The sequence below is a fragment of the Esox lucius genome, chromosome 2 (assembly GCF_011004845.1).
Source record: "Esox lucius isolate fEsoLuc1 chromosome 2, fEsoLuc1.pri, whole genome shotgun sequence".
Lineage (NCBI taxonomy): Eukaryota > Metazoa > Chordata > Actinopteri > Esociformes > Esocidae > Esox > Esox lucius.
In genome coordinates, this window is record NC_047570.1 from 14,501,545 (window position 1) to 14,523,222 (window position 21,678).

At 44.1% G+C, this 21,678-nt stretch overlaps 1 protein-coding gene across 29 annotated transcripts in view; it reads left to right on the top strand.

The window, feature by feature from the left end:
* si:dkey-205h23.2 (CUGBP Elav-like family member 6) overlaps positions 1-21,418 on the top strand; it is a 149,529-nt gene extending 128,111 nt beyond the window's left edge. For 16 of the 29 annotated variants that reach the window (XM_020040632.3, XM_020040652.3, XM_013138612.4 and 13 more), the window contains 4 exons: positions 1,144-1,224; positions 4,100-4,267; positions 11,369-11,518; positions 15,714-21,418. In XM_020040632.3, the coding sequence (XP_019896191.1) occupies positions 1,144-1,224; positions 4,100-4,267; positions 11,369-11,496 (377 nt within the window). In that variant the 3' untranslated portion in view covers positions 11,497-11,518; positions 15,714-21,418. Of the gene's footprint in view, positions 1-1,143; positions 1,225-4,099; positions 4,268-11,368; positions 11,519-11,853; positions 13,316-15,713 lie in introns of all 29 variants that reach the window. The other 13 variants (XM_020040648.3, XM_020040657.3, XM_013138624.4 and 10 more) reach the window with 5 other exon arrangements.
* The last annotated feature ends 260 nt before the right edge of the window (positions 21,419-21,678 follow it).

Consider the following 21,678-nt stretch of genomic DNA (forward strand, 5'->3'; position numbering starts at 1 on the left):
TCTCTCTCTCTCCCTCTCCCTTCTATAGTTATTGGCATGGAGAGTGTTATCACGTAACATACGTTACAAAGTAAACAGATATATCTCTCTGTATGCTTGCGTTTGTGTGCGTCTGTCTGTCCGTGTTTCTATCTCTCTTCTGTCTCTCTCTGTCACTCCATCAGACATAGATAGCCCAGAGGACTGGCCAATTTCTTACAGGATTAGGACACTACATTAGGATTTAAACACATTTTCAGCTAACTTGGTTATACCGGCCACCTACACAAAAATCGTAATTCCAAAAGTACACTGAGAAGGGAGTTCTCAAACCCCTCCTACATGCTAGGTGATATTGATAGACAGTCAATAACCACTCTGCTTTGTAATAGTGCATTAGGATAAGACTGTGTTTCCTAAATCATTGCTACAACAATGGCAACTCCTTAACGCAGTGTTTTTGCTTACATTGATCAGTGCGATGAGCTGTCCTTCCAAGAAAACAGTGTGTTAGAAAAGTGCTTGTGAATATGGGATTTTGTGAATGAAAATGTATGGCTACAACAAAGTTCTAGCCATCTTTTAATGGGTAATGAGCACATGAAAGTAGTGCATTTATTATTTTGTGTCAATTCAGGAAATGTATCAAAATAATATGGATTTTGGTCTCTATGGCCCAGTTTTAATGCTTTCTGTTTGGTACTGTAAAGATGTAGAATCTTTGATCATCCTGTTGTTGCAGAACTATACCTGCCCAGCAGGAAACTTGTGGTATATACAGGATTTACAGTAAAAAGCCTTCTAAAGTAGTATTTTTCAATTTAAAATTGTATTTATGATTTACCCGAAAGAAATACGAAACAACCCCTACAACACTGTGAACTATAATCATTAAAACTTCTCGCAGCTGAAGAATTATTTTCCTGGCGTAGCAAAACTCTCAAGTCAACGTCCTACCTCCGCATGTGTCCATTTCGACAGTGCTTTCTCTTTGTCTGGTGATTCGCAGGGAAAATGAGCTCAGCCTCCAAAGCTGTGATGTCATTTTTTGTTTTCTGTCTGGAGGACACAAAATATAGAATAATGATTTAAAGTTGTTGTGTCAAATTTGAAGAGCGGCAATGTGAAACCCTACTATGGCTCTTTTCCTTCCCTTTGCAACAGCAGCCTACCCTGCTGCCTATGCGCCAATCAGCCAAGCGTTCCCCCAGCAACCCACCATCATTCCCCAGCAACAGAGAGAAGGTAAGAGCTAGAAGACGCGCCCACCCAAGATAACAGGTGATAATTGCCGATGTTCCATTCTAATCTGTGGCTGCTTTGAATTAGCCAGGGAGAGAAAACGCTGGGCTGCAAAATACTTAATTTAAAAGAGCTAAACATTAGCGGGCAGCAAGATGGAAAAGTTACTCTGTCATTATTCAAAAACCTCCCTAATTCAAACTTGCGGTATTCGACTGGTTAATCAGTCCATTACAATGCGTTTAAGTGGTTATAAATATTCATTAGATTAATTAGCTGCATTCATAATCATTTATTAACATTCATAGTTAAGTGTTAGTACCAAAGCATTAACTGTAATAAAGCACAGGATATGTCGTAATGATGAATCATTCTTCCTGATATCATTAGTCAGTTATTGGACAGTATGCAACGTTATGGAATATGATTATTATTCAACGTGGATAGCCCTAAATAACTATAAGTGGTCCAGCATTACACAATTGCAGTATTTCACTAAGCATTTTGTTCTACCTCCTCACACTGGAGATATATGCATGCATTAGTCCTGTGTACTGTGCTATACTGCTGTGGATGTCGCCAGGGTGCAACAACACAGGGCGCTGCCCCCAACAGTGTCCCGGCCCCACTGGCCTATCTGTCTCAGATCTGGGCCTCCTAGTCTCTCTACACCAGCCTCCCAGCCTCCCTACATCGGCCTCCCAGTCTGCCTACCCCAACCTCCCAGTCTCCCAACACCGGCCTCCCAGTCTGCCTACCCCAACCTCCCAGTCTCCCAACACCGGCCTCCCAGTCTCCCTACCCCAGCCTCCCAGACTCCCTACCAGAGCCTCCCAGTCTCCCAACCCAAGCCTCCCAGTCTCCCTACCCCGGCCTCCCAGTCTCCCTACCCCTGCCTCCCAGTCTCCCTACCCCTGCCTCCCAGTCTCCCTACCCGAGCCTCCCAGTCTCCTCACCCGAGCCTCCCAGTCTCCTCACCCGGGCCTCCCAGTCTCCCTACCCGGGCCTCCCAGTCTCCCTACCCCGGCCTGCAGCCAACTGGTCTCTGCACCAGGAGCGGCCCCTATTTCATGAGACACACCTAAACTAACAAATAGGCGGAATAAAGCCACAAGATCAGACTGTAAAACTGCAGCCACTCTATCATGCTGTGTGTGTCCTCTATCTGGCCCAGGGAGAGTCAGTCAGCCCCGGCGTCAGCAGCCCCTTATCAGTCTTCTCACCAGCCACAGGCTCATCTGGTCATGCTATCACCCCAGGCAATGAGACGGGAAAACCAATCCAGCCGCCAGCACACCAGACCAAGAAGCCCGCATATCTCTCGTTCTCTTTCCATCTCCATCTGTCTGTGGCTCTCTCTTACCATCTCGCCATCTCTCTTTCCTTCTCTTTCTCGATGGCTCTCTCTTTCTACCTCTTTCTCCTTTTTGCTCTGTCTCTCTATCTCTCTTTCCTCCTTCCTCCTCTCTCTATATAACTCAGGTCTAGGCAGGGTTGGAACACAATTACAAAATAATTTTGACCACATATTAGCCCCCTAAAAGTTTATATATATTATTCCTTGATTATTTTAAGACATACGCAAACAATGAATTCCTGATGATTTTAAAGTTGTTTTTTTTAATATAGAAATAAAATTTCAGGGTGCAAAATAAATCACTCTTGGGCTGTTCTTCTCTAGCAGGCCACGACACATACTTCTTGTAGTTTCCTTGCAATGGGTCAATCCCATTGCTCGCAGACCATGTATTAGTAGCTTGCAAAAGAACAATGAAACGTACACACGTGTTGTGTTCCACCGCAAAATGTCATGAACACATTTCACCTGTAGGCTCCGCAGGCTACCTAAGCAACTGTTGAAATGATCCCACCACTACTGGCCTAAAGAGCAATACTTAATTGAATACCTGGCAAATAAACTCTCATGTTATTTGCCATCTGTCTGTATGCAGCGCACGTTTGGCCATCATAAGACAGACCTGTGGGGCTCGCGTATGCTCAACAAGTAAACGTTTCCCCAGCGCGGCAATACGCCTACACCACCAATGTAAACGGATCGAGCATGGAGAAACTGTTGGCTAGTAGACAGTGGTTAGTGGATGGACTTTAATTATTGAGCTGGATATAGCTGTCTATACTTCAGGGTGGCAGTCAGGGTAACGGTACAGCATCTAAAAACTGTAAGTAGTCTTACCTGGCAAAGGTATATAATGAACAGGTGTACAAAGTCAATGTACTTAACTGTCTTCACCGGGGCAGGGAAGTTAATAAAGACCTAAATGACCGTGTAAAGGGAGTCAATTTAGGTTGTAATTAAGAACTGGCAAACTCAGCCAAATACTGGCGAAGTACTGTTACTTTGTTCTTTTTCATCTCTGATCGTAAGACATTTTTTTTGATCCATTATTAATTATTTGTACAAAATGCCTTAAAATCAATACAGCTAAGTAAACAAAATGTGATTTTTCTTTAAACTGAAGTTCTGCAAATAATCTAATACATTTATTAGTACTGTAGTTTATTGGCCCCTATTTGACCAGGTAACATGACCAAAATATTAGGGCCGAGTGCTTTATCTAATATAGTCAGGACCTTGGGAAAAGTTGCAGGGTAAAGGAGAATAATGTTCCTAATTAAAAGCAACCAAAAAAGAAAATAGCTTTTGACACGTTTCATTTTTTTAAGTAGCTCTCAGGCTTGAAAAGGTTGGCGACCCATGCTCTAAAATGTCTTCATGCTCTGCCTGTTCTTCTATTTCCCCCTGTAACCTCTACAGTATGTTTTCATGCTCTACCTGTTCTTTTATTTCCCCCTGTATCCTCTACAGTATGTCTTCATGCTCTGCCTGTTCTTCTATTTCCTCCTGTAACCTCTACAGTATGTTGTTGTTATTTCCCTCCAGGGCCGGAAGGCTGCAACCTGTTTATTTACCACTTGCCCCAGGAGTTTGGAGACGCAGAACTCATGCAAATGTTTCTGCCTTTCGGCAACGTCATCTCTGCCAAAGTCTTTGTGGACCGGGCAACCAATCAAAGCAAATGTTTTGGTGAGTCAGTGAGTCAAAACTGTCTCAGCTGAGAAAGAAAAGAATCGGATGAGAAGTCGACTGTGATGTTTCGCAGTCTTCTCATGTCCCACTTTGGATTCTGCAATTAGTTTTCCTTTCCTTTATTCCCTGTGTCTATCCTAATCAAGTTGCAATTAACATTTTAAAAGTGGCGTTTCGTGCGAGTGAGCATGGGGGAGAGGGTAAGGGGGTGTGCTCCGTTGCTTGGGTTCAACTCATCAGCAGATGTTTTTTTTGGTGGGGGGTGAGGTTATACCTATCTCGACCACCAGTTTAAGCCAATAGTTCCCCAGTTCAAAAATACCTACCTAGTTGTTAAAAGACGAGGAGTCCCTCTCTAAACTCCACAAGGTTGTCAGTAACCAGTTGGATGTTCATTTCAAGATTTCCAATTGCTGTTCTTTGATGTTCATTAGTTTACTAATTGGCTGGCCAATTTGCTTTTTCAATAACTTTCCGTTGTGGACACACTACTACACAGTGATTTCAGGTTCCTAAAGTTAGATGACAGATGCTTATGATTGGTTAGGGATGATTCATCATTTCATGCTAGATGATGGTGGAAGGGTTGGCTTACCAGATGTAATGTTGTCCCTTGCCTCTCTAAACACTGTGATATCAGGTGATAGGGTTGGAAATGGCATGCTGACCCTGAGGTCTTATTTAGTCCAAGCCTCTGTTCTTAGTCTCTAGAGATCCAACCTCTACACATAGACTCTAGAGACCCAGCCATCAAAGATAATCTCTATAGACCCAGCCTTCATAGATAGCCCCCAGAGACACAGCTTGGATCCAACACATCCTGCCTACACTGCCTTTATTGAGACCACCTGAGTGGTTATGAAGGTGTGATCATAAGGAGCTATTAATAGTCCTGTGTTGATTACCTCAGACAGCAGCACCCAGCAGAGGCACAGCTGGACTGAGCTCCTCTATAGGCTGTCTAGGATAGGAACAGCAGATGTCTATCACTGCTCACTATCACTCAGTCAGAATGGTAAAGGAAGGACAAAGAGGTAGTAGTAGTTGAGAACAAGATCCCAAAACAAGGTGTACAAATCAAAGATTGACAAGACCAAGGTATACTGTACGCATAAATAACGTAAGACAGCAAATAACTACACTAAGCAACACGTAGTGTGAAAAACCCTCTAGACACGTAACAATTCATCAATGAGCGACAATGAACAAAGGGAACTGGGGGATACATATACAGGCACTGATTATGGGAATGGGAACCAGGTGTGTGTAATGGGTATGATGAAGATGAGACCAGGTGTGAATAATGAAGGGCATTGAGACGGTGGCAGCCGGTAGACTGGAGTCACCGAGCAGCAAGGCCCTGGTATTTAAAGTTCCCAGCCGCTCCGGAATCTACCACAGAAGACAAAACTGGACAAGAAGGGTGGTCAGGCAGAGAGATGGAGACGAGGAGTGCTTGAATCGAAAGTGAGTACATGGAGACACCAATACCTACCTGGCTCCGGGCTGGCGGATCTCTCGGTCTCTCTGCATCTGGCTCAGAGTGAGGGTCACTGTGCTGACTGATGGTCACCCTGACCACAGTGCAGACAAAGGCCGAGTTTGTTCCAGCGTTGACTTCCCAAGGCAGACAGGCGCTTGGAACCCAAACCCATGTTTGGCTGGGACAGAGACGGACGTGGGCTGGTGAGTTGGGCAACTGCACTCCTGAAGGAGGTTTACCAGGCAAATAGCCATGGCGATGAGCTTGTCCAGGGATAGATGTTTGTCCCTGCAGGCCAACTTCGTCTGGACCTCCTCCCTCAAGCCAATGCCAGACAAGGCATTGAGCGCAAGTTGGTTCCAGCTGCTTGAGGCCGCCACCGTCCTGAAGGTAAGGCATAGTTGGAGGTCCCCCCGCTCTCGCCCCCGTAGTCACTCGCCCCGCTCTTTGCTCTCGGGTGGGTCAATGACAGCGCGGAACAGATGGTAAATTTGTTGTATGAATCCACCTCCGGCTCGCCACCCTGCCAGACGGCTCGCTCCACGGCCCAGTTGGACAGCACAGAAATGATGGAGCCCACCTTCGCTACCCCCGAGGTGGGTGCGCCAGTGGAATGAGCAAAGTACAGGTCACACTGAAGCAGGAAGCCCCTACACTTTGCCAGGGTACTATCGAATCTCTTGGGGAGACACAGTTGAGTATTGCTGACCCGGCAGGGCGTTGATGGGTTGGCGGCTGGAATTCGAGGCAGATGGAATGGTCTCGGCTGGTACGGCGGCAGATGTATCCAAACGCCGCAGGACGTTGAGCACCTCGTCCATAGCTGAGCTGAGGTGGGAGAGCTGCTGATGCTATCGGAGGGTGGGCCCAAGCAAGGTCTGCGTTTCCCACTATACCCATACAGAGATCGCTGATTCTGTCACAGAGGTAAATGCAATCCGTAAGCAGATACGAGGGAACAAAGCTCTTTAATGTGTCGTAGGTATTGAGATCAAGATCCCAAAACAAGGTCGGTAAGACCAACGTGTGCTGTACATGTAGATAACGTAAGACAGCAAATAACTAGACCAAGGACCACGTAGTGTGAAAAACCCTCTAGACACTGAAAATGGGATTGGGAACGAGGTGTATTTAAATGGGTATGACGAAGACGAGATGTATGATGAAGACGAGTCCAGGTGTGAATAATTGAGGACATTGGGATGGTGGCGGCCGGTAGACCGGAAACACTGTGCACTGGTTCAGGACGGGAGTCGAGGCGGGCGTTGCAGTGACCTCCAGCATCATACCAGTATTTTACAATGCATCTCTTGATTAAAAACAATCATTTAACCTCCAGCTTTTTTTTCTCCAGCTTTTTTATTGTCTAAACCTCGGGGCTCTTGTGAGAGACATTAACAAATTAGACAGAAGATGCTGTGCATTAAGCGAACTTAATCATTACACTCACACATTAACTTGGAAAGCAATTTGATACTTCTTTAGTTTAAAATGGGAGATTAATTATTTCTGTGCACAATGATTTGTGTGTGTTTGTGTGTGTGTGTGTGTGTGCTAACATCCAGTGATTCCCAGTCTTTGACAATGGGCAAAATGCTATCGTCACCATTATAGAACCTAGACAGATTTAGGGTACTCAGTGACTAAGATAAGGCAGATTCTCAGTTAAAAAGGAAAAGAGGGGCCTGCCAAGTGTGATTAGTCGTTGGCCCCGGCATACCAACCCTGTCCTGGAGTCTTCTACAGGGCCATGGACATTCACTCAGCAGCGCCCAGGATGGTGCACCGAAATGCACCGTTCGAAATACAGGGAATAAATACACGTTTTTGGTACAGGGAGGTCTAGTGGTCTAAGCCACTGCCGATGGTGCACATGTACTACTGAAACATGGGTTCAAATCCACCCTGCCACTCCCTCAGCAAAAGCTCTCCTTTATCCTTCACCACTTTCCTGTAAGATAAAAGCCTGAACATTACAAAAAAAAGGAGTGTTCACATCCCAAAAACACAGTGGAACTGTTTCCATGGCAACTGTGCATGCCTTGACATCTGTGACTGTAGTCGTTATTGCTGTTAATCATCAGCTTCACAATGTCAGCTGAGGAAAATAGCGGATCAGTCACTTTGACGACTGAACGATCAGCCGCCCCAAATGAGTTTGTTTGTAGGGTAAAAGCTCAGACTTCTTAAAGAACACAGTGGAATTTTGCTTTTATAGCTATTCCAAGGTCCTAGCGTGGAGACAGTTAGGATAGACGGCAGTTTTAATCCTCTGTGTTTAGTCACTCAATATTGACATTAAAGGGTGATCAAAGCTCACCTCTCTAAGTGGAATTAGTGGAGTGAAAATGGATTTCAAAAGGTCCTGTGAAAGCATGGCATACACCCTGGCAGACTAAACATCGGCGCTGAACCAGATTAGCCCTCTGTTTTTAGAAGACGTAGCGCTCGTGTGTGTTGATGGTCGGCGTGACACTGAAACGACTCGACGTGGGAGCAGTACCCTTCCAGCCATTCGACGAGATTTATCAGCCACTAACTGCATGCTTCCCTTCCCACACCAATGACAACCTCCAGTCCCCATGCTAGAAGGGACGCGGAGCGGTAGAAGGGAAAGACTCGTCTCCGTCAGTGCACCACCTGCAAATCAAACCCATGTCTGTAATGACCTACGATGACTTTTTCTGAGAGCTGAACCAAGTTTTCTCAGGTGAAGAGCTGCGAGTGAACATAAAATTATGATTCATCCACGATGGTATTCAGTCTCCTGTCACAAAGGCCATTTGGGCTCTTTCGCATTGTGCCCTGCAATGAATGTGTTCCAGTAAAGTGTTGCTAGCCCTTCTGCATACAGTGTTTCATAAAAGCTCACAATAAACCTGTGAGCTGAGTGATCTACGTGATGTAAAGGGCAGCAGGATTTACTATCCTTCTCCTAGTCTCTTCCTTTCTTTGTCCTCTCCTCCATTTTCTTCTTTAATGTTGTCCAGTCCCTGACAGTCACGTTTTTCGGGTCGGGATGTAAATGCAAGGTTGAGATTTATGAGAGCAGCAGTGTTAGGGGGATCGCTGCTGTCTGACAGACCCGTTCCTGCTCAGTTTGTTTAAAGGGTTTGTAAAAGCAGCAGCCTTATCTCTCCCGGCCTGACAAAAAAGCCTGCCCTCTCCCCAAATTAAATTGGGCCCATAGCGGCGTGATCAAATCAGCTGGCAAGCAGAAAATGTAAGACGTCAATCACTGAGGTGTCTGATAAGAGTGGGCAGAAGTCCCAGTGTGGAGGGCTCCTGGCTCAATCCGGCCAAACACCCAGGTGATAACTCAGGCATGCGCAGCGGAGGAAAGGCAGACATCTACTCACAGACGGGAGAGGAGATACAGACACCTCCCTCTACTCACAGACAGGAGAGGAGATACAGACACCTCCCTCTACTCACAGACAGGAGAGGAGATACAGACACCTCCCTCTACTCACAGACAGGAGAGGAGATACAGACACCTCCCTCTACTCACAGACGGGAGAGGAGATACAGACACCTCCCTCTACTCACAGACAGGGGAGGAGATACAGACACCTCCCTCTACTCACAGACGGGAGAGGAGATACAGACACCTCCCTCTACTCACAGACAGGAGAGGAGATACAGACACCTCCCTCTACTCACAGACAGGAAAGGAGATACAGACACCTCCCTCTACTCACAGACAGGAGAGGAGATACCGACACCTCCCTCTACTCACAGACTGGGGAGAGGAGATACAGACACCTCCCTCTACTATCAGACAGAGAAGAGAGACAGACACCTCCCTCTACTCACAGACGGGAGAGGAGATACTGACACCTCCCTCTACTCACAGACTGGGGAGAGGAGATACAGACACCTCCCTCTACTCACAGACAGGAGAGAGGAGATACAGACACCTCCCTCTACTATCAGACAGAGAAGAGAGACAGACACCTCCCTCTACTATCAGACAGAGAAGAGAGACAGACACCTCCCTCTACTCACAGACGGGAGAGGAGATACTGACACCTCCCTCTACTCACAGACTGGGGAGAGGAGATACAGACACCTCCCTCTACTATCAGACAGAGAAGAGAGACAGACACCTCCCTCTACTCACAGACAGACGGGAGAGGAGAGACAGACAACTCCTTCTACTTACAGACTGAGGAGAGGAAACACAGACACCTCCCTCTACTCACAGACACAAGAGAGGAGACACAGACACCTCCCTCTTCTATCAGACAGAGGAGAGGAGAGGCAGACACCTCCCTCCACAAATGTGTCTGTATTTGTAACACACGGGCACAAAATACACTTTTACACATGCCATGACACTCCTTTTTATCTTGCACTGCTTCTAGGTTCTTTGTTCAAATTATACTCTAACAATCTTCAGTTTGGAGAATTTTGATCTCATTAATCGTTTTCTTATTGGGTGCAATGATCTTTTTTTATTTCAAACTATTTCAATTAACCTACTGAATAGAGAAAATAAAATCCCATTGTTGTCGTATTGTGGGACATGAAAAAAAAATCCTCTCTCTGATCATCTTTCTGTTCTCTCTCTCTCTCCTTCTGTCACTCTGTCTTTCTGTTCTCTCTCTCCTTCTGTCACTCTGTCTTTCTGTTCTCTCTCTCCTTCTGTCACTCTGTCTTTCTGTTCTCTCTCTCCTTCTGTCACTCTGTCTTTCTGTCTCTCTCATTGTCTCTCACCCTTCCTCTTTCACTCTCTCCCATCTCTCCCTGTTTCTCCATCTCTACATCTCTCTCTTCTTTCTCCCTCTCTTTGTCTCTACATCTCTCACCCCTGTCTCCCTGTCTGTGTCTCTCTACATATCTCACCCCTGTCTCCCTGTCTGTGTCTCTCTACATCTCTCACCCCTGTCTCCCTGTCTGTGTCTCTCTACATCTCTCACCCCTGTCTCCCTGTCTGTGTCTCTCTACATATCTCACCCCTGTCTCCCTGTCTGTGTCTCTTTACATATCTCACCCCTGTCTCCCTGTCTGTGTCTCTCTACATATCTCACCCCTGTCTCCCTGTCTGTGTCTCTCTACATCTCTCACACCTGTCTCCCTGTCTGTCTCCCTACATCTCTCACCCCTGTCTCCCTGTCTGTGTCTCTCTACATATCTCACCCCTTTCTCCCTGTCTGTGTCTCTCTACATCTCTCTCACCTGTCTCCCTGTCTGTGTCTCTCTACATCTCTCACCCCTGTCTCCCTGTCTGTGTCTCTCTACATATCTCACCCCTGTCTCCCTGTCTGTGTCTCTCTACATCTCTCTCACCTGTCTCCCTGTCTGTGTCTCTCTACATCTCTCACCCCTGTCTCCCTGTCTGTGTCCCTCTACATCTCTCACCCCTGTCTCCCTGTCTGTGTCTCTCTACATCTCTCTCCCCTGTCTCCCTGTCTGTGTCTCTCTACATCTCTCACCCCTGTCTCCCTGTCTGTGTCTCTGTACATCTCTTTCCCCTGTCTCCCTGTCTGTGTCTCTCTACATCTCTCTCCCCTGTCTCCCTGTCTGTGTCTCTCTAAATCTCTCTCTCCCCTGTCTCTCTGTCTGTGTCTCCCTACATCTCTCTCCCCTGTCTCTCTGTCTCTGCCTCTCAGGCTTTGTGAGTTTCGACAACCCCTCCAGTGCCCAGGCTGCCATTCAGGCCATGAATGGTTTTCAGATTGGCATGAAGCGGCTGAAGGTGCAACTGAAGCGGCCAAAGGATGCCAACCGACCGTACTGACCCCTCTGCCATCCATATCCAGGTAAGGGCTGCCACAATGCCATGCCCACAGCCGATCATCACGGCCTGGGCCCAATGAGACCCAGTACACCAGGGTGCTGAATAGGAGGGCCAGTGGGACTATGACTGGTTCCCTCTGGCCTTGCATGGCAGCAGAATGTCAACATTTTTTTTTTTTTGCACATTAGTTCCATGAAAAATTTGCACAGAAATAACATTTGTATGTTTTACATTAGCCTCACTAAAGGGAAGGGACATCATTCATGAAATATAATATGTAATGGAAATGATAAATGCTACTTTCATTTCCTGTCAGATAGCATTTGAATAAAGACATGTAGCACTAATTGAAAGCAGGCTGTCGGAGCAGCCAGCCTGAAGGGAGGAGAGCAGAGGAGATGGAGAATGACTTTGATGTAGCAGCTTGATGAGGGACAAATGGAGAATGTCCTAAGAATGATGAGGACCGGCCGGTCATTATGACATCCTCAGTGTGCCTCTAACAGTCGTTCCACAAACACCAGCAGGAGCTTTTTGCCCGCGTGCACGAGTGGTGAGTGAGTGAGTGAGTGAGTGAGTGAATGTCTGTGTTCTCTGCAGTATGTGCTTTGTGTATGCCTGTCATTGTTAGAGCAACACATTGTATGTCAGGGTTTATTCCATGTTATTTCCTGTCTGTTTCAACTGTGTTAATTATGTTGCTTTATTATTTCCTATTTTATTATTTTCATTTTAACATATTAACTCTAGCTGTAGGTGTAGACACGTTAAAAGAATCAGCATCCATAAATGATGTGTAGGGATTGACTTCATTTTTGTATAACTTTGTGATAACATTAAACGGATACTTCATGATTAAGTAATTTCCTGCTTATCCAGAGTCGACTAACACATGGATACTACTTCGTACTTTTAATAACATGTCTAAAATATTCATTAGTGTGCATGGCTTTGTAAGGCCATTAATGATCAACCACCCATCTTTGGAGTAGTTAGAAGCTTTATTACACAGCTTTTGAGAGGAGCTGGCTAGTACCCACCAAAGACTTCCAGCATTGCACCAAGCTAACCATATGCTTCAGTACCTTCAACTTCTTTTAATCTGCACGCAGAGACATACAAATGGTATCCATTAGGAAATTAGCCAAAATCCTGAAGTACCCCTTTAAAGTCCAATCATCAACAAGCTCAGCAATCCTGAAGCCAATTTCTTTCTTAAAGATAAATCCAGTTGGGGAATGGCATAGGTACTAGCTGTACATACCAATATTAAGGCATACAATAAAAAGGGATAAAAAAAAAAAATGCAATTATTTTGAGTGTAACTGTGTTCGTTTTCAGATGAAAAACACACCATTTGGGCATAGTCTTATCTTTTGGAATGCAGTTTAACACTCCAGTCTTTTACCATGTAAATGTTTTCTGGCTGAATATTCTAAGAACTCCTTTTTTTTTTTTTAAAGACCATTATTATATGTTTTGTTGAAGGTTCCGTTTTTTTCTCTAAGCCTTTATTTCCATTTTATTTTTTTTTGTCAATTTGTTGACTTTTTCCATTTTGACAGTAATAACCAGCCTCCATTTGATTTGTCAGCCAGCGATGTTGAGAAAAAGGCAGAGGAACGTGTTCATCATACTTTCCACTCGAGAAAAAATAAAAAGAGGAACTCCCACCGCTTCTTTTCTTCTTTTGTTTTGCACCCAACTGAACCTGCCCTGCTGACAGGGCCAATCATAGCGTGAGATGGCCTCTCAGCAATCGTTGTGTAGCCAACCAGTAGCCACCAATCACGAGCACAAGGTCCCAGTTCCCACACCTGTAAGTTGAACTCATGGTGTCATTTTAGTTTGGATGACGTCATGTGGCAGGACTGTGACTACGTGCATTGCATGACGTGACGTTGAGTCGTCTATCTCTATATATATATATGCTGTTTCAATATACTACCTCTATATTTTTGGCAGCTTGTGAAGTGCAGTAAGTAGTTGCTATCTGCCAGCTGTTGTTTAACACATCCAATGTCCTGATTTGTTGATCATGATCAATGATTCTGTGACTTTTGGTCCTTTTTTGCTGTTGTAATGTGTTTTATAGTTTTATCGTGAACTTCATTGTTGAAGGATATTCTGTCTTCTGTGCCTTTCTCTCTATATGAACACACCCCGATTTTTTTTTATCTCCAGCTCTTTCCTTGAGAGATAACTAAGTGATGGCCTTTTGAGTGACGACCCTGTGTTTATGAAACAAATGAACATCTCCTCCATCCATTCTTTCACACACTCCAAAGGACTACACAGCCAGTTGTTGATTCCAGCACTGCTCCCTGCATTTCCTCTGCACAAGCACTACTTGGGTTTGATTGTTTTGTTTGACTAACATGAGGATCACTTCCCATGTATTTATTTATGAGGGGGGCTAACCAATTACACTGTGATTGCAGAGCTGCAGGCAGTGGAGGAGACCTACACACCAAAGCCAGACTCTGACACACACAAACACATAATAACATTAAATCAAATATCAACCATTAAGTGGGCATTTTCTGCTTTAATGGTTTTAGTCTGGCATTTTCAGTATTATCATAGTCAAGAATTAACAAGTTCTGGTTTTAACTCCTTAAAAGAATTGTTCACCCAAATAAAAAAATTTATATTCTCATTAAAAGAATATTTGACACATACATATTTCTTCATACTGGTTTCCTTATACTGTAAGCAGGTCATGGACAGCAAGGCATGTTAGCAACCCAGTGTTATTTAAAACATTTAAAAAAAAAATTGTCAGTAACTGAGATTGATAAGCTTCACTATTATTGGTACACACTTTCAGATGATTATGACTTGACTTACCCAAAGAATGTACAGTGGTGCCGACGGCTTGTGGGCTTTGGAAACAGTTCTTTACTCCATCACACTGAACTGTTTGCACTAATCCCCCTAAAAGCCCAGTGGAAACCAAAGGCTTATCCACTGGTGGTGAAGACTTTGCTAAGTGCATTCTGTCAAGTCAACCAGCCAGCATTGGATTGTGTCTCTCTGGGATCACCTGTTCCTCCTGTGGGTTTGTCTTTCTGGGTTCATCTGTCTCTCTGGGTTCGCATAGCTCTCCTGGTTGTTTTTTTTTATTAAATTCAGGATGTGGACCTATGTTGAACATTAGATTTTCCTAGTAGATATGCAATACTTTATTTTTTGTTGTTTTGTCTTTAACATTTGCTGCACACTATATTCCTCTCTGAAAATACACATTGGCACTGTTCCGTTTTTAAGCAATTTTGAATTACTGATACTTTTGTATTAATGCCAATGTACATATATATATATATATATATATATATATATATATATATATATAAGATTTGTTAATTAAAAGGCATAGCTTTAATGGTCCTGCTTGCCTCTGCAAATATGAAATAAGTTAGCAGTGTCACATCTCTCATTGTTAAATAGCTGGTAACATACTTGTTTCTAAAGTCTTCTTAGAAGAACATAATAGAACAAAGATTTGTTCCTTCCACTAAGGAAGTTTTTTTTCGTGTGGGCACTTTCAGAGTGATCAGCTGTGATTCGTCTTCCTTTACCAAGATTCGGTATGAGTACACATTAAAAATGATTGTCTCCAAAGTACATCCACCCACACAGTACACAAAACCAAAATAGATTAAAAGTGTATTACATATGTTTTATCTTCTCACCAAAAAACATTGGGGGGCCAAAAAAGATGACTGGCTGGTTTTGTCCCGCTGGCTGCATGTTGCCTTCCTCTGTAGATTGGTATTAATCGTTGTCAACGTGCTAATATTACCATCACAGCGTGATTGTGACCTTCGATGTATTGCCTTGTCTTTAGTTTCCCTCTTCGCTCAGTTGTCATGCAGAATTTTTTTTTTCATCACAGATGAACAGAAATGACTGTTAACAGAGCGATTAACAGAGACGACAGGCTAACATTTTGTCAAGTCATTTCCCCGACACAACAATACCTAACGCCTTTGGATTAGCGTTGTCGCGGCGTACATGTCTGTTCCATATGGTGGAACACCACCACTCCACCCACCACACTTCTTTCTCCATTTGATTGACGTCCTCTTCTTTTCCTCTGTCTGTTTGTCGTTCTGTTAGCTATGCCTGTCAGTGTGCTCAACCAGGAGCCAGCACTCTGAACAATAGCCCTGTGTGCTCACCTTGCTGAACCCCTTTCTCCCTCTCTCTCCTAGGATGAAGGGCCACAACACCTTATTTCCACAAGTGCAGTATAAAGTACAAAGACTTCTTGCTCTGCTACATATCATGAAAGAAGGGTGGTCCCTTGAATCTGCTGGAAGAATAGCTGGAGAAGATTGAGTTACTAAGGAGGAGAAGGAACCCGGAGATTCTTTTTTTCTTTTTCCTTTTTTTTTTTTTTTTTGCAAATGCCTCTTTTTCCCCGTTTTGCTTTGGTGTCTGTAGAAGAGGATTTTTGCGGAGACCAACTTTTTTGCTGCTGTTTTTTAGACAAGATGGAAAACCTTTATAGACACATAATGCTCATAGCATGCATACTAACACACGTATACATTTAGAGCTTACAAAACACATATGCATACATATGGACCAATAGACACACACAGGTATTCTCTACTATCACAGTGTACATATGCCAACTCAAACACACTCTTGCGCAAACAAAAACAAACACACACACACACACCAGCCTGCTACCATTTTGGTTTTTGTGCCTACACAGGTGTGTTGCTCTGTGACAGGGCGAGCTCTGGCGAAAAGAAGACAAGAAGAGGAGAATCCAGGATAATTTACATGCATCATTCCTTAGGAAATAGGGACCAAAGGACTAAACGCTTTTTAAAAGAATATAAATATATAAATATATATATATATTTAAAAAAAAACTCTTACCTTGTAGCTGCAAGTATTACAATTTATTAGTAGTCAAAAGAAATCATTAAATCAATATCCAGTGGCCTAAGTAAGAACAAAAAGGAAATAATGTATACATTGGAAAAAGATGAGGAAACCTAGTAAATGGATGGTTATTATGTACTGGTTGCTGTTTGGCTGCCAGTTATAGCTTAGAACATGTAGAATACTAGAAAAGTAGATTTGCTAATTTCTGCTGTTGTTTTTTAAAGAAAAAAAAATACTTGAACTTGTAAAGTAAGGGGGGAGGGATGAAAAGAGAAAAAATATGAATTTTGTCTGTCCTGCGCCAGTGGGCTTCGGAACATTGCAGTTTCTGTGTTGGACGTTACAGTCGGGCCACTGGATATCTCAGTCATCGTGGTGTACAGTACAATTCACAGCACTATCTGACGGCTGTAAAGGAACTGTTCTGGAGGACAGAGACGGCAGGAGAAGAGGAAACACTGATGGACCTTCCCGGTGTCTGTGCTGGACAGGGTGTGAGGCTTACTCTCCATGAGCCTTTGTGTTCACGCGACAATCCACTGTAAAGACCAAGCAAAATCAGACATGGTGTGTTTTCTTTCAAGCTTTTGTATTACGACAGGGAGTGTGCTATTATGAAACTTATTTAAATAAATCTATAAAGAGACCAGCTTCTGCAAAGGAGACAGAAAAAAAATGACAAAAAATGAAGGCAAGCAGAGAAGAGGAGTGAGTTGATAGCTACTGAAACTGCCAAAAGGGTGGACTCAACCGTATCACAATGAATTGGCTCTCATGACATTTGAGACCCCTGACTATGTAAAAAAAAAAAAAATAGACCCATTAAAATGAACCACGTTCTAGGCAAAAGGGAGGAAGAAAAAGAGAGGGCAGGGATATTCATGTGCGCTGAAGCAATTGGAAAGTTGGTATGATATTGAGAAACATCGCCTCCTGTCTCCCCGGCTGCAGAATAGATACAAGCAGAACTTGTTCTGAAAAGACAAACTATATTGATTGATGTCAAAAGCTTTTAGAGCTCATTTAGCTTTGTCGTATATGATGTAAATGCCACTGTTAATATGTTCCCTTCCTGACCTGATTTGTTCATATATTATACAGTATATTGAGCCTGTGGAAAAACCTAACAACCCGTCTCAACCTGACCTAACAGTCTGAATTACAGCCGTCCAGCAGCCATCATTCAGCTCCTCCCTGCCAATCCATGCCAGGCAGAAAACACATCCTTTATTTTGACAATTCTACAGTGGTGGATGGAGCCGGCCCCTCCATGAACAACGGATCAATACGTTCGCAACGAGTCTCCAGGAGCAAGTCATATTCTGCCCCCATGTGATTAAGTTCTCTCATTAGAACACTAGCCCCCACTCCCTCAGAGCTGCCTTGAAGAATGGTGAGCAGGGGGCAGAGGTGGACGGTGGTTGGGATGGGGGTAGGAAAATCAACAGCCAAGCCCTGGCCCCCTGAGTACCACTGCGCACGACGCCAGCGTGTCCAACCTCGCCTTTTCCTGTATCCTTTTTTTGCGGTGATCCTGGGACTTTTCCCCCCGGGGACCAAATCCATTCGAGCAGAAGTCGCAGAAACCGACGACACCCATCCGCACCCACACACCCTGGCCCGACACCACGGATGTCTCTGTGTCCTAGCTCTTGGCATGTATAAGGCACCTGCCGCCTTCTGTGCAGCCTGCCTCTGTTTACCTCTGGGACTCGCTCTCCAAAGTGGAGCGGACGCATTCCAAGTCACTGCAGCATTGACTGACCGAAAGCACTGCCTGCCTGCATCCCATCAGACTTAACTACAGTGCAATGACTTTCATTCTCTCTCTTCTAGCTGCATACAGATCACACCCTACCGCTCTTTTCTGGGAGCAATGAAAAAAAGTATTGGATTTTCTCTTTTTTCAGGCCTATCTACCCTGGCTTTTACTATGCCATATTACTGTAATGTATATCAACAATGCTGAGTACTCTGGTCATTCTGACTCAAGCAGGCTATACTGTTCAGCCCTTCCCCTGAAACACTGTTCCTAACCAACCCACGGCTCGCGGTGATCTGTCCCTCCACATTAGACATGCTATTTCACCTTTCCCTCTAATTAGGTTGTAATGGTAACTCTTTACATTAACACCAACCGAGTGAAAAATCGTCAGCATAATCATTTGGACCAAATTACTTTGGGCATGGTCGTCTGAATGCTCTTTGATGACAGAAGGTAGATTAGAGAGAGTTATGTTTGAAAGGGCTCCCTGGCAAGGCTTTCGACAGCTGACCTGGCACGGACACAGGATCCAGGAAGCAGGATAAAACCCTCCGTATCATAGCTACTCTAGGTATTAATGTTTGATATTTGAGTGGTGTGGGTATATATTATTTCAAACATCAGTATATATAAAAAAAAAAAAAAAGGTTTCAGTTGTTGCTCCAGGCACAAAAGCTAGTGAGCAAATAGCAGGTTGAAATGGGTAGCAACCAAGCAACATTTGTGTTGAAAAGCCGCGAGTTCCTCCATTGCAGCCGCCTGCTGAGTGGTCTGTGTTATTGTACTTCAGCTTTCAGCATGTAATTGTATCTCAACAATCTTTTCAGAGGCTGCCTTTTTCCTCAAAATAACCTGCTCAAAAAAATAAAAAAAATTCACTACAGTATTACAGCCGGGACACCTGCAAAGCATAGAGTATTGTTCAGAAGTGAAAGGAGGCGAATTGGTGGAGCAGAGTAGTTCTTTCGAATCAAATCATGCCCATTGAAGAAACTGTGCCAGCTTTGGTCTTGGGTCGTCTCAACTTGCCTTCAAAAACACAGTAAAAAAATAAAAAAATAAATCACACTCAGCCTTTAGATGTTCTGAAGTCAGCCAAACAAGCCGGGGCCAGGAAGTCCCAGGAAACAATGTGTAGGTCAAGCAAAGAGGGTAAGAAGAAACACATGTCTGCACAGCAGCCATTTTGAGCTCATCATTTACTTAGTGCTCAGTTATTGAATGGGAAACCTAGTGTTCCATGAGCCTTGTCTCCTATGGTTGTTTCTCTGCTGGCTCAAGACTGGTTCTGTGACCCCCACACCGAGCCCTCCGGGCCGCTTCGTTAGCCTCTCTCGTCTTTCTGTAGAACCAGATATATGCTGCACACCCACAGAATGTACTTAGAGCAAGGTCGTATTCAACCCAGGTCCAGTCTCCTGGCCAGTCCTCTGTTCACTGCTTGACTAACAGTGCCGTGCTCGTACAGGGAGCTGCCAAAGCATGCTCTGAAGGCTAAATTAGGCGATGTTAAATCAGAGAGTTGTTTGAACAAGGGTGCTCTTATTGCTCTCCCACCCAGGGGAGGGTGTTATTGTCATGACATGCAGTGAAACCAGAAATAGCTGTTGTGAAGCCAGCCTCTGGAACATCGGAAATGTGAAGTGGGTTTGATTACATCTCTTATTGAATCTCAGCGCAGCTCTGGCCATGTCTGCCCTTTAGTCCATGCACAGGCTGCCTGTATACTGTTATCTTAGGAGTGAATCGTTATTCACACGATGCGTTTAATGGCTGCAATTGGATGTTGTGCTGACTGACATCCCACTGCTCATATTTGAAAGAGAAAAATTCAGTATTGAAATTGTTGTTTTATGCTGCTAATGTGTTTGAGTGACTTATGGGAAATTCTTCAAAAATCATGACTAATTAAATTGTAATGCCATCAAAAGATATTTATGGTTATATGTTGATGGCAAAGATCACTTTAATGTGACCTTTGAATGTACTGTAGCATTAACACCTCTGAGATAATTATTCCCATTTGGTAACCACATGTTATTCTGCCTCTATTGACATGTCAGACTTCATAGGGAGTTAGCAACCTTAGAGCTCCGAGGCTGACAGAGAGGCTGGGTAACCAATCCTAAAGGCCAGAGAGGTTGACAGAAAGGCTACATGACCAATCATCTGAGTTCTGAGTCTGGCAGTTCAATAACCAATCATAGCGGGCAAAGAGAGAACTGCTGTAGCATGTCTGCCAGCCCCTGGGTGTAGAGAGCACTCACCCTAAAATAGCAGTGATTGTCAAGGAAAGGAAGTGAACTGTAATTGACTGAAAGTGGAGAGATAATTAAAGGAACCTGTTGGACAGGAGGGAGAAATTAATGCCTCTCATTTAATAGCTGCTTTGGGAGAAGAGGAGAGCTTTTCCCTCATCTCAAACAGCTAACGCAAAAAGGGTTTTTGGCCATGGAAATGGGATTTCAGCTGAAACGGAAAGTGAAGTGGGTTTGGGGGGATGGAGTGGGGGAGGTGAGCACTAAACCGAAACTCCACAAAATCTCTTTTATACTCAGGGCATCAGGCGCTATGATGTCAGGATTAGTGGAGACTTTCAGAGCCTTGCCTTCCCCATGGGGAGCAGTGGCTGAGCGGTCACCCAGAGAGATGGAGAGGTTAGTGGGAGCGTGTTGGGCCTCGGCCGATGACACTGTGGGTCTCTGTATGAACCAGAGAGAGGATCACAGTCAGTCAGCCAGCTAGTCAGTCAGACGGGGGGGGGGGGGGGGGGTACAATTTGTCTAAAGCAGAACAGTGGCACAGGAACATGAAAACAATAATGCCTTGAAAATATCAGGTCATCGAGCAAAAAAAGGCTTTGATCCTATCATAAACAACATAAATAGCAGTGAATCAGAGGAAAGAGTGCAATCATGTTTGACAACAAAGCTGGAGATTAAAATCCCAAATGATGAAGACAAATACTTTTTTATTATTTCATGTAAATAAAAAAGAAAAGAATCAAAGGTAGCAGGCAGTAGGTACTGCCCAGCATGCAGAGATGTCTGCAGTAGTTACCCAGCTGAATGGGATATTGATGTCACTATAAAACGTATCCACAACAGCCCAGGGATTCTTTAGAAGGTGGGGCATTTTAACGCTTTTTGGTTAGTGTGTCAACATGATTGTATAGGCTCAATACCAGGAGTGTCAGACAGATGGCCCATGGGTCCAGTCTGCTAATAGAGTGGCTTGAGTAAAAATTGAAAGTCAATAAAATTAAAAATGTCTAAAAACATTGAAACTTAGAAGAAATTCTAATGGACCTGCATTCACAGTTTTTTTTTTTTTTTTGTACTGTGTCCAGCTAATGATCACCGAAATTAAAGCCAGACAGTCGGGGAGAATTTCCAAAAACTATGGATAGAGGACTATTTTAGCAAATGTTAACGTTGAGACATTTTCAGTACGGCCCCCAGGACCTCATTGAAGGTCAAATGCTGCCCCTAGGGCAAAATGTGTTTGACAGC